Here is a 13,689-nt window from a genome sequence, read left to right on the forward strand (position 1 = left end):
GCTGCCGGTCGAACCCCATCGCCGTCGTTGCCGGATCTCCGGCCAAGCCGCCGGAGCCCGAGCCACCGAGGGGGGACCTCACGGTCCTCCCCTGTTTCAGCCAAGGGAGGCCGCGGGAAGAAAAGAAGAAGGAAGAAGAAGAAGAAGAAAAGAAAAGAAAAGAAAAAGGAAAAAGAAAAAGAAAAGAAAAAAAGAAAAGAAAAGAAAAGAAAAAGGAAAAAGAAAAAGAAAAGGAAAAGGAAAAAGAAAAAGAAAAGGAAAAAGAGAAAGAGAAAAATAAAAATAAAAATAAAATAAAATAAAATAAAATAAAAAGAGGAAGAGAGAAAAATTTTCTCTCTCTCCTCTCTCTACCTTCTCTCTCTATAGTTTCTCTCTCTAGATTCTCTCTCTATTTTCTCTCTCTAGATCTTTCTCTCTTTTTGTGAATTTTATCTCTCTAGAATCTTTCTACTCTCTCTCTCTCTGATTGCATCACAGATCCTAGGATATATTTGAATTAAAAATATGATGAATTGAGATTGCTCCAAAATTCGTGCAGTAGATCTGATCCTAGTCCGATCCTATTTGAAATTTGTAACACTTAATTCATATTAAGTCACTCTGATAGAACCTCTGATGATCTCGATCATGAGTGCCTCATCTGAAGGATACGAAGATTCTCTCTCCACTTTCTCTCTCTAGAATTTTCTCTCTCTTCATGAATTTTCTCTCTCTAGAAGTCTTATGGATCAGTGGAGGATCCAGATACTTAGGTAAATCCTAATTTTGGTTAATCCTAAGAGAGATCCTCGATCTGTGTTATTAGGATCGATTATCGGTAATTTTCTCTATATATGATTTTTATATTTGTTCAGGGTTATGAAGAGATGATTGTCTGCATATGATATCGAGTGGAATATTTTGTTAAAAAAAAAATTCATAAATCAAAGAAGAACATCGATTTCTATGCTTGGATCAATCACCGATAAAGGTAAGAATCCCTGTACATGATCACTATTATATATATATATGCTATTTTACTGTTGGTCTTGCATTATTGATTTTGCATCATCGGATTTGAGATCGATGAATTTATTATACCTGAGATACTATTATTTGATTTTGAGCATGAGTATGTTATGTCAATATATATATATCAGAGATTGATGGCATGATTATATGGATATAACATATCTAAATTGATCATAATGCAAGACAGAATTGATTTGATGAAATCAACACATAATGATTAAATAAAAAGAAAGAGATATATGGTATGGACTAGCCTTGTCATATGAAACAGCCGGCCAGGAGCTTATACCTGGGACAGCCCGCCAGGAGCTTATGCCTGGAAAAGCCTCCACTGGCTTACAGGTGGATCAGCCGGCCAGGAGCTCATGCCTGGGACAGCCCGCCAGGAGCTTATGCCTGGGACAGCCTCTCACGGACTTTGGTACGTGGGGCAGCCGGCCAGGAGCTCATCCTGGGACAGTCTTGAAAGATTTTTTAAGTGGATTCGATCCGGATGGTGACTGAGGTATAGACTTGGATAGTCCAGAACCAGAAAGAAAAGGTTAAAAATTATGTGATTATGAAAGGAGAAATGAAAGATAAGACATGAAATAATTGTTGAATAAAAGGGGTTTCACCTGTTAACATATGATGATGCATCTATTTTAACAAGACAGAAAATTTATGGATGTTTGCATTATTCTGGACATTGAACATGAGATTTTATATTTTATTACTCATTCTTATTTTTAGATTATATTACTATATCAGTGTGATATGTGAATTCTTACTGGGCTGTAAAGCTCACACCCCTTCATCTTTCTTTTCTTCTCAGAGATACAGGACGTTCATGATTGGCTATGACTTAGATTTATGGATGAGCAGATGGATAGATAGAGTGTCATAGTACCTGATCAGAGGATTGAAGAAATTTAATTTGTAATTATGCAAGGTTTTATGAATTATTATTGAAATTAATGGTATGGATGTTAAGATTGTAATGATTTATTTTTGGCCTTGCATATTTTTACGGCTTGCTCTAAGGAGTGTGCGGCCATCACGTATCCGACCCGGGTGTTGGATTCGGGGCGTGACAGATTTTTTCAGAGAAAGTGCATTACAGTAGACATTCTCACAAATAAAAATACTCATTTCTTGTCTCTAAGCCATCAAAAAAATTGACATTCTTTTCACATTGATGTTTTCCTTAATCTTTACTTTTCCAATTTTAATATTCAATGCAATAGGTTAATTGAGGAGCTTGTTGTTCCCTCTCTATTTTTTTGAAAAAATCATGATTTCTCTGAAATTTGATTTGATATTTAATCTTTATCTTCCATTTAGCATAAATAGCAGGAGAAAAAATAGCTTTCAGATTCTTCTCGCAACATGTCTATGTAGTACCAATATTTACCACTTCTGCCAATGAACAAGATCTATCCATGAATGGCTTGAAAGTATTTGTATTTCTAACTCAGAAGTCTGATAAAAGAAGTAATGAACGAGGTCCAGCTCTTTTAAGCTTACTATCGTTTCACTATTTATCTCCACAATAAGCTTTGGTTAGATATGTCGTCCTCTTTTTCAGTTGCATAACTTTTAGTTCACTTATATTTAGGGAATCATCAAAATCAATCTTAAAAGTGCAAACTGTGGTGGCTTTTAGTAAATGCAAGTATCAGAGATCAGCATTAATCGTTGTAATCTTGAAGTGCTCTCATGATATATGCAGAAGTACAAAATAAAAAACAATTCATTATACAAAGACCACTGATTACGGTTCAATCAAACATTTGTTTCCAAAACATCCCCTTGGAAATTTGACATCACTACCCGAACATGCTAAATCCAGATGAACTCCATCTAGTGTCAGTATACATAAACCATCATAAATTCCAAGCCAAACATTACAGATTCTGATTCTGCCTTGCATCATGCACTATATAAACTGACCACATACTGGATCTGTATTCCCATAACGTTGAATATTATATTAAGAATACATGCACCAAAATGGAGAGCCATATATCACAGACAAATGTTGAATTTTGTATTCTAGTGGGCTCAAGTCCTCTTTTACCATAACAAGGAATTCTCACCAACCTGCATTAAATCCTTGCTGTGTTCTTGATATAAGTTTTACAAACACAACTTAGCATGAGCAAATACCCTATTTATGAATTGTTCCATATCACAATCTTTAGTTTTTTCTTTTTTCCCTTTTGTTTGATAACAGAGAGGATAAGCCTCACCAAAAGATTCGAAATCAACAAAAGATATATCCGTAGCTATCAGCCACATTTTATCTGGTGTGGATATGGTCCTCGAAGACTTGATTACAATTGAAAGATATTTAGGATTCACACTCAACATATCACCTAGAACAGTTGTATCTTTTGCACCCAAAAGTCAATGAATGAGATTCTCATCAATCCACTTATCGTGTCCTCCAAATCTTATTTCTTACAATGCAACCTACAGTCATATCAAACAAAATGATAAGATCTATTTACTATGAGGACTCACGTGGGGATATGTATTTAGTCCCACCATAGTACTTGGTAGATCTTGGATATCTATGTCATGCCCCGAACCCAACATCCGGGTCGGATACGTGATGGCCGCACACTCCTTAGAGCAAACCCTAAAGAATATGCAAGACCAAATTAAATCATTACAATCTTAACAACCATAATATTTAATTTCAATAATAATTCATAAAACTTGCATAATTACAATTAACATTCCTTCAATCTTCTGATCAGGTATCAATGGTACTCTATCTATGCATCCGCTCACTCACAAATCCATACCATAGCCAACCATAGACATCTTGTAACTCTAAGAAGAAAAAGAAAATGAAGGGGTGTAAGCTTTACAGCCCAGTAAGAATTTCCATATCACACCAATATAATAATATAATCTAAAAATAATGATAGACAATAACACGTAAAAATCGATGTTCACTGTCCAGAATACTGCAAACATTTATAGATTATCTGTTTTATCAAAAGAGATGCATCATCATATGTTAAATAAGTGAAACAATTTTATTCAACGATTGTTTCATGTCTTATCTTTCTATTTTCTTCTATTATCACATCATCTTTAATCCTTTCTTTTTGGCTTTAGCTTTAGCTTTGGCTTTGGCTTTGGCTTTGGACTATCAGGATCATGCGACGATCTTTTATTCGGATCGATTTCTGTGATCTTCCTCGGATCGAAATATTCATGATCTTTCTCGGATCAAAGTGGCCATGATCTTTCTCGGATCAAATCATTCATGATCTTTCTCGGATCAGATTCTTCATGATCTTTCTCGGATCATATTCTTCCACACATAAGCCTGTGGGGGCTGTCCCAGGCATAAGCTCCTGGCAAGCTATTCCACATGACAAGGCCAATCCAAATCATATTTCTCTTTCTTTTCATTTTCATAAAATTATGATATTTAACTTCATTAATCAATTCATCTTTTGCAGTGTAAGAAATATGTCATACACATAATCATGCCATCAATCGCTGATACATATGTATTGATATAATATACTCATGCTCAAAATCACATAAATAAATAACAGTGTCTCAGATATAACAAATTCATCGATCTCAAATCCAACGTTGCAAAATCAAGGAGATAAAACCAACGATAAAATAACATATATAATGATGATCATGTACAGAGATTCTTACCTTTACCGGTGACTGATCCAAGCACAAAAATCAATGTTCTTATTTGATTTATGAATTCTTTAATAAAATATTTCACTCGATATCATTTGCAAACAATCATCTCTTCATAACCCTGATCAAGTATAAAGATCATATATGGAGAAAATTACCGATAATCGATCCTAATAACACAGATTGAGGACCTCTCTTAGGATTAATCAAAATTAGGATTTATCTAAGTATCTAGATCCTCCACTGATCCATAAGACTTCTAGAGAAAGAAAATTCATGAAGAGAGAGAAAATTCTAGAGAGAGAAAGTAGAGAGAGAAGTGAAGAGAGAATCTTCGTATCCTTTCAGATGAGGCAATCATGGTCGAGATCATCAGAGGTCCTATCAGGGTGACTTAATATGAATCAAGTGTTACAATTTCGAATAGGATCGGACTGGAATCAGATCTACCGCACAAATTTCGGAGCAATCTCAAATCATCATATTTTTATTTCAAATTTATCCTAGGGTCTGTGATGCAATCAGAGAGAGAGAGTAGAAAGATTCTAGAGAGATAAAATTCACAAAAAGAGAGAAAGATCTAGAGAGAGAAAATAGAGAGAGAATCTAGAGAGAGAAATTGGAGAGAGAAGGTAGAGAGAGGAGAGAGAAAAAATTTTTCTCTCTTCTTCTTCTTTTTATTTTATTTTATTTTTTATTTTTCTCTTTCTCTTTTTTCCTTTTTTTTTTCTTTTCTTTTTCTTTTTCCTTTTTCTTTTCTTTTTCTTTTTCCTTTTTCTTTTCTTTTCTTTTCTTCTTCTTCTTCCTTCTTCTTTTCTTCCCGCGGCCTCCCTTGGCTGAAACAGGGGAAGACCGTGAGGTCCCCCCCTCAGTGGCTCGGGCTCCGACGGCTTGGCCGGAGATCCGGCAACAGGTGGAGGCGGCGGTGGAGCAAGGGACGGCCGGCGGCAAGGTTGGGACGGCCGGCGAGAATCAAGAAGAGATCGAAAAACAGGGGATCATTACTTTTCTTTTGTTTTCCGATCATTTGCCGGTCGCCGGTGGCCAAGATTTTCAGGGAAGGAAGAGAGAGATATGGGAGTCCGGTCTCGGGGATGGGACGCCGCAACCGGCGGCGCCGGTGGCCGGAAAAGAGAGGAAAAGGTCCGGACGAAACAGAGCAAAACAGGATTCACTATTTTCAAGGATTTTCCGACGATCCTGACGGCCGGCGAGGAGTTTAAAAATATGGGAAGAAAGAGAAGAGGGAGAGGAAGAAAGATTGAACCCTTACCTGAACTCCGGTGGCCTCTTTGACCTTCAATTTCCGACGAACACGAGAAGAGGCTGCCGCGGCTTCTACGGAGAAAAGGAGAGGAATCGGGCTCGAAGATTACCGGTGGAGGGTCTTGAGAGAGGGAGAGGCTTATTTATAGGGGGTCCTAGAGTTCTAAAAGGCCTAAAGTCCTTCTCCGATCGGGATTCATCGGAGAAGGGAGTCTCCTTCCATCCCCTTTTTTTTTTTTATCTGGGTTATTACAATCTATATGGTGGTAAAAAAAAATCCAAGTGGCATATTTTATCTAGCTTTTCTAGATGAGGTTCTAAGTTATTATAAGTAGTATTAGGATGAACTTAGTTCATGACCTATGCGAACTAGGGGTTAGGGCTGATCATGAATTGTTCATATTGTTTATGATTAGATTTGGATTTTTAACCCGATAAAGATATCAGGACTTAAACAAGGAGAGTGTGTGAAGACTAGCTTAGGCATATTTTTAGTCTCATATTGGCTATTGAATAAGGTAGTTCTTGAAAAATTATATGGGGCCAAGAAACCAAATAATATCTTCTTGGTTAGCCTTTTTAAGTGAAGTTTTAGATTGTTACAGTTAAACTAATCTAGCTTCATGTTGGGCCCAAAATCAAAATATGCTCAAAGGCATGAATATTTACTCATAGAAACACTGTCACTGGTATCTTTGGGCTCGAGTATGGTAGCAGTATGGAAATTGTGCAAGAGTGCCAACTCTTAGTGGTATATGGTTAATCGAAAATCAGTGACAAAATTAAGGAGATCATAGTTCTCTATATCACAAGAATGCTCCAATTAAAGGCTGCAACCAAGGAATAAGATCATTCACCGATGACTTGGCCAGAAACCATCGCTCCCATTGGAATCCATAACCCATTTCCCATTAGAAAATCTATCTTTAAAATTTGATATTTGTGCTGTGATAATTCATTCTACAAGCAGACATGCATTCGCCCACATTGCTTAATTGTTCATAGAAGTTCATAGAAATGGTTAGTGTCAATTGAGGTATAACAGAACCAAACATTTGGCCTAAAGCAATTATAAACTTCGTTATACTCAAATCTTTATCTTCCACTTCAGAAAGTGATCACCTAACACTTCAGTGTGATTCCCGCACTATCACTAGAATTTGGTAAATCTGTGTCCATTTATCTGGATACGCTATCTTGTCCGGTGTGATAAAATATATCTTGATTTTGAAAAGGGTGGCAATGGAGAGGCATCCGGAATTTTCAAGATGATCCCCACAAATTATAAATATGATAACGGTTGGAACATATCTTTCAAGATGACCTCAACAAAATGTTTCATGCTGCACTGCCCATGATTCAAATTCATCTCAGCATCTTATTGGAAAGAATAAGATCTCAGCATCTTATTCTTTCCAATTCTTCAATATCGGCTGCCCTGCTTTGGAACCCACTTTTTGTGATGGGTATTCTCTTTGCTTTGTACGATTCTGTTCTCATGACATCATTTCACGTTGCTTGGAAATTGGTTTGTATTAGCATTCAACATTCCCATATAACACAAAGTATTAGTGCTTATTATCATGGCCAATCAAATCTGAAATATGCCAAGACATCTGCCTGTACATTCCACTGATAAAAAGATTTCTTTTCTACTCTCTCTTAGTGATATATATATATATATATATATATATATATATATTGTTTACTATCTTGTGACATGTTCTATATTACCACTTTCTGAACACAGAATTAGCTAGTTTCAAAATCAATATACCAAAATAACATGCTTATTATAAAATTCTTCAGCCTTCTATCTTGACTGAGACAAACCAATATCTTTTTTGAGAAGCCAATACAGATATTTCGCAGCTGCTAGGCCCGGCAGTGTGACCGAACTTTCCAGGCTACTTGTTTCAGATTCGATGGCATAAACATCACTGTGACTTCTATACCCATAAAGCTAAATTTAGCCAAGCTTTTGAAATATTCTAATTGGAATTCCCTACCTAACAATTATCTACGAAGGCACAGGGAGCTTTCTGGGCATTATTTTAACGAGACGGAATAAAGTGATCAATAATGGTCTTGGTTTATAAAAAGAGAGAGAGGCTTCTGAAACCATTGCAGATTTGAGGAATTCACAGGCGCAAATTAATAGAACGGTGATGGCCATCAAGAACGGCGTGACCACCACCACCCGATCTTTGGACGGGGACATGACTGTGGAGGAGTTCAAGGAGTGGCTGAAGAAGTTTGACACCAACAAGGACGGGAGGATAAGCCGGGAAGAGTTGCGGAAGGCCCTCCGCAGTGTCCGCGTGCGGTTCAGTGGCTGGAAGAGCAGCCGTGGGATCCGATATGCCGACACCGATGGCGATGGGTTCATTGAAGATGGGGAGATCGACAACTTGGTGGAATTCGCCCAGAAGAGCTTGGGTTTGAAGATTGTGGCCTATTAGCTCTGGGCATAACGAACAAGACGGTATATGAAAAATAAGTGTTATTGTTGCGATGATATCCGCTAATATGAAGAATATTTTGGGCGGGGCTGTAGGGTCTAAGTTATGTGTTATTTTGTTTATTGCACTTGTGTGATATGTACGTGATCTATGCTGGTGCAATCGGTCGCGGGGTAATCTGCACTACTAATATGCTTGAATTTGTTTTTCTTGATTCGGTTGTTGTTTTGGTTATTACCATCATTAATTATCATCATCATTCATCGTCATCATCTTCTTTACAGTATAAAATCAAAGAGTGATAAAGAAGAAACAGCTGCATGGTTATAGGAGAGGCCTGTAAAGGAGCGGTAAAATACGTGAAAAAAGCTTCATTTTATTTTTCTGATGAAATGAATTGATGAGCAACCCCCATCTCTCTCTCTCTCTGTATATATAAGGTTTGAAACACTTGTCTTGATTCTACTTCTTCATTTAATATATAATTTAGACATAAACGAAAATTAATGCTCGCCTCAGGGGGGAAAAAAAAATCAAAGAAGCAAAGAGAACATAATGTGAACACATATATATCACCCAAAACATTACCATGACATGCTTTTTTTTACCCTCTAAAAGAAATCACGCCCATAATATGTCCTACATTTGTTGCATAAAAAAAATATGTTGACAGTAGTAACTTAATCCAAAACATCTGACTGGGTGATATAATCAAAGATATCGAATGTTTCCTCTTGTTAAATAGCTGGGGACCAACGCTTTTCTCTCCTGCCATTTTTTCTTAAAAAGAGGGAAGGACTTTCCTTGTATTATAACTATGAGGATCCGAGATCATGGAAAAAAAAACAATGCATAAGACTCGAACATTGTTAAGCAAAGAGGTATGACCATTAAGGCAATCCTCAATTCATGCTTGATGCTCTTTATTCTTACCAAGAAACATAACTATAACTATGCTTTGATATCATTCTAAACAGGATATGCTAGTAGATCATAACTCAATTAGTTGGCACCTCTCTCCATAGTTCATACGCACAGGCTTCAACACTATGGTGCCATTCACACCTTACTCTTAATCTAACTAGGATACTAATTCGATTGGGAACAAGAAAAATTCTTCTCAATCTGTTCAATTCGAATCTCTAAAAAAAAATTAGAATAAGATGGAAGAATTGTGAAAGTAACATAAATCTCCTTTTCTTTCATTGATGATCTAAAACCGAGGTACATAGATTTTATTTATAATAATAAAGTCTATCCTTGCATAATTTTGATTGGGTTCCTCTTTTAATTCTAATAAGACTCTCGTTTCTAAAATAGACATAACTAGTAGAAATAAATTTGAAAAAACTAAAATATTTTAGGAGGTAAATTTCAACTTTTACATCAACTCTACCTCATGTTGCTCTATTTGATTCTTCTCGGATTGATATTGCCTGGTTCATGATTAATTGGTACTTAATTATAGATATTATATTGAATAAGAAAAAATATAATTCAATATAATTGATGGGGTGTAGGTGGCATCGAGGTTAATTGATCATGCAAGAAATATGATGCTTATATTGGATCAGTCTCGGACTAAGGTATGACATTGTTTTTGGCCTATCATGGCTGGAGCATGACTATGACTAATCTAATATCAAAAATTAAATTATAACTTTAATAATATGGATGGAGCATGGGCGGTATTTAGACTAATTGGATATGCAAAAAATGTAGAATGTGTGTTGGGTCAGTCTTAGGCTAGGGTGTAGCATTGTGTTGGCCCACGGTAGGCTAGAGCATATATAGTTATAATTAGTCCAATACCGGAAAGATAAATATTAATTTTTATAAGTATAAAAGCAAAAAAGAGTATGTGGACTAGTTGGCCATATGTGAAACATGGCTATAATCCGGATTGAGATATGATTTATGGTTGCCGGCCATGGATGAAAGCATGGTGTATGTTTAGCTTACTATAGGCTAAAGCATAGTGGTGATTGGTCTAATGCTAAAATCAAATCAAGATGATGATGAAGGATATTTGAACTAGCCGGCACATGTGAAATTAACATGGTATTTGTGACATCAACTGCGGGTTAAGATGTGATTGCCGGCCATGAACAGAAATATAATGCATGTTTGGCCTACCACAAGCTGGCCCATGAGCAAAATCTATTCTAATGCTGGAGTGATAATGTTGTCATGATCCAACCATGCTAATCACATAATGACAAATAATTTCATTAAAATATTATTGAATCAAATGGTTGCCTATAAGTGATATGTATCTTGAGATTTTTGTATGGTGATATATATGCAACTGAGTAGTTATACAATTAGACTTGATGTATGTATTGGCATGGTCTATGTATGTATGTTTTATAGCATACATATTGATATGTTGAGCATTATTTAGTTTATTGATATATGAATTTTACTGCTCTCTTATCGGCTAAATATTAACTCAAAGATATTTCATATTCATGCTGATGTAAGTGTGGAGGATTTTGACTGGGTTCTAAAGCTCATATCCCTCTTTTTCTTTTAGAGTCGCAGGATGCATAGCATTGGTCAGATTGATCATGGAGTTCGATGGAGTGATTAGTTAGTTGATTTTTTGATATTAAATAAATATTCAATCTTGTAATCTTATTCAATAATGATGGCTTGGTTTGGTTTGATGAATATGGTTATAATTCTTTTGATATTTTTGTGGGTTTTTTTTTATTATTTAGGTTTTGCATATTGTTTAGAGCTATGCCTTAGAGAGTGTGTGGCCATGTCACGTGGCCGACCTCGGATGTTGGGTTCGGGGTGTAATAGAATGGTATCAAAGCTTAACATTTAGATTCTCCTAATTTAAGTTCAAGGAGAGCGTATATGGGTAAACTGCTAGGTTGGGATAAATTAAATTCATTATGAATGTGAGGCTTATTTGTTGCCAAAACTAAGTAGTTTATTGGATACTAATAATGACCTATGTTGGTTGGTATGGCATGAGGGAGCGAACTTGGGTGTGCTAGGAGGTCTACCAAATTTACCGATGGCTCTAGCGCCAGAGAGCACTCTAGATAATAGGAAGCTGCCCCACCATCACCAATCAATGATACACATTAGCAAGAGCATCCCAATGAGCCTACTAAAAATACTCAAGACATAGGGATCTGGATGAACCCAAAATCTGGCTTGAGAAATACATTACTACCTCTCAATTAGTGCAAAAGCAAGCTACCATGGGGGCGAATATGAAAATGTTGGAGATACAGCGGAAACAATAATAGCAGATGATACAACAACTAATATAGGGGTGACAGTCTCTGCCACAGGGAGTTAGAAACCAATGAGAGCGTCAAATTAATTTGATAGACTTCAAAAAGTATGCATCCTTGACATTCACAAAAATCGCTAAACCCATGGAGCTAAAAGTTGGTTGAAGTGATAAAGAAAGTATTCTAGGCCTTAAGATGTTCTATTGAGGAGAAGGTGATTTTTGCCACCTTTATATTACAAGGTGAAACAGTTGATTAGTAGAGATGGAGATCGAAAAGTTAGGGCCAAATGATGCACCTTTCATATAGAAAGGATTTAAAAGGGTTTTTTATAGAGGTATTTTTTTCAGACTATTTGATTGTAGAAATTCAAATTTTTGTCCGACTGAAATATGGTAGTATGATAGTTGCTCAATATGCGACAAAATTTGAAGAACTATCCAGATATGTTCCAACACTAATAACTGAGGAGGGCATGTGGATCAGAAAATTCAAAAACGGACTTAGAGATCGAATCTAATAGTTGGTAATTGCATTTAAGTTACCTACCAATAAGGAGGCTATTAACAAAGCCTGATGATAGAGAAAGAACTTAATGATGTTTAAGCTGCAAATGAGAAAAATTTGAAGAAAAAAATCGATCCAATGATTCTCAGAGTCAAAATGGTGGATCCTCGAGTCAAAGACCAAGAAATCAAACTCTGCTGTGGAAGGCAAAGAACGATCTTAAGATAGTATTAAGTGTTATAATGTAGTGTGCCTCATTACCTTAGAGGTCCCCCTGGGAGACCAAAGGATGTAGAATGAGTATGGAAGGTAGGCATCCACTTGAGAGTGGCTTAATTACTATGGAAATTGGTGTGGGATTGATTACCATATTGAAGCATTCTCCATCATAGGGGTATCTTAGTTTTCCCTTTTGTGATCAGTGTATAAAGGAAGTAGAATCCATTAATCAAGTTTTTTGATTGTCCTAGTGCGGTATACATTTGGAGTTAGTGTTTCAACTTTTTATCTATTATTATTCTGCCCTAGATCTATAAGTTTTTTTTGACAAATGGCCAAGAGAGGTAGACAAAGAAGGGATGCTAATTGGAGGTCGGTTGCTTTATGTTATATTACCTATTATATCTGGCTAGTAAGAAACGGGAATATTTGAGAGTACCATTGAAGGTTGCATTGTCATTGTATTAGATCTCTACACCATGCCTCAAACTTCATGTAGGCTAAGGAATCCTAAAGGTTATTGGAAAATAGTGAAATCTAGGTCTTCCCATCAGTAGATTCTATGTCCCATTTTTTTTATTTTATTTGGGAATGCCCATCTCCTGATTTTCTTAAAATCAACTTCGATGGCAATATGCAGAATTGGGGACAGATTGGTGGAGCAGATTTTGTCATTTGAGATACTAGATCAACTTTTGTGGCAGTATGCAGATTTTCTCCTCCTGAGACTACAGTGTCACAAGCCGAATTGAGAGTGGCATGGGAAGGGTTGGTATATACAATTACTATCCTTTAGGTAGATCACATAATATTAGAAGAAGATTCCATGGTAGCAATTTTATGGATTTCTACAGAAGCAGAGCATCATGTGCCTAATCATTCTTTGGTGATGGATATTCAGAGACTTAAGGCGAATACTACTTCACGTACAGTAAATCATGTATTCAAAGAAGCTAATAGGATGATAGACTAGGTGGCTTCCTATAACCGATCACAATGGATCAGTATTTTGGGAGAATTTCTTGCATTTATCAAGTACTTCTAGCGATATTGTTGTAGCTGGCACCAGTAATTTTATCTACCCCATGTAAAGCAACTGGACCAATAAAAAAAATAAAAAAAGCTCACTTACTTATTTATTTTTAAATCAATAAAATTAAACCTCACCAGCTATCCTACATCCATGTCTCACATAGATTTCAGCTTTGGGTTGGTTTGGCGCATCGCCGGACAATTTTAGAGGATAACGTAGATTACTTCAATATAAATTATTATTATTAAATTATTAATAATATTATTTA

The 13,689-nt window shown here is 36.2% G+C and overlaps 1 protein-coding gene across 1 annotated transcript; it reads left to right on the plus strand.

Moving 5' to 3' along the window:
• The first annotated feature begins 8,052 nt into the window (after window positions 1–8,052).
• LOC105060878 (polcalcin Cyn d 7) lies at window positions 8,053–8,619 on the plus strand. Its single transcript, XM_010944732.4, has one exon. The coding sequence runs from the start codon at window positions 8,112–8,114 to the stop codon at window positions 8,403–8,405; it is 294 nt and encodes a 97-aa protein (XP_010943034.1). The 5' UTR covers window positions 8,053–8,111; the 3' UTR covers window positions 8,406–8,619.
• Window positions 8,620–13,689: the final 5,070 nt, after the last annotated feature.

The sequence above is a fragment of the Elaeis guineensis genome, chromosome 13, assembly GCF_000442705.2.
Source record: "Elaeis guineensis isolate ETL-2024a chromosome 13, EG11, whole genome shotgun sequence".
Lineage (NCBI taxonomy): Eukaryota > Viridiplantae > Streptophyta > Magnoliopsida > Arecales > Arecaceae > Elaeis > Elaeis guineensis.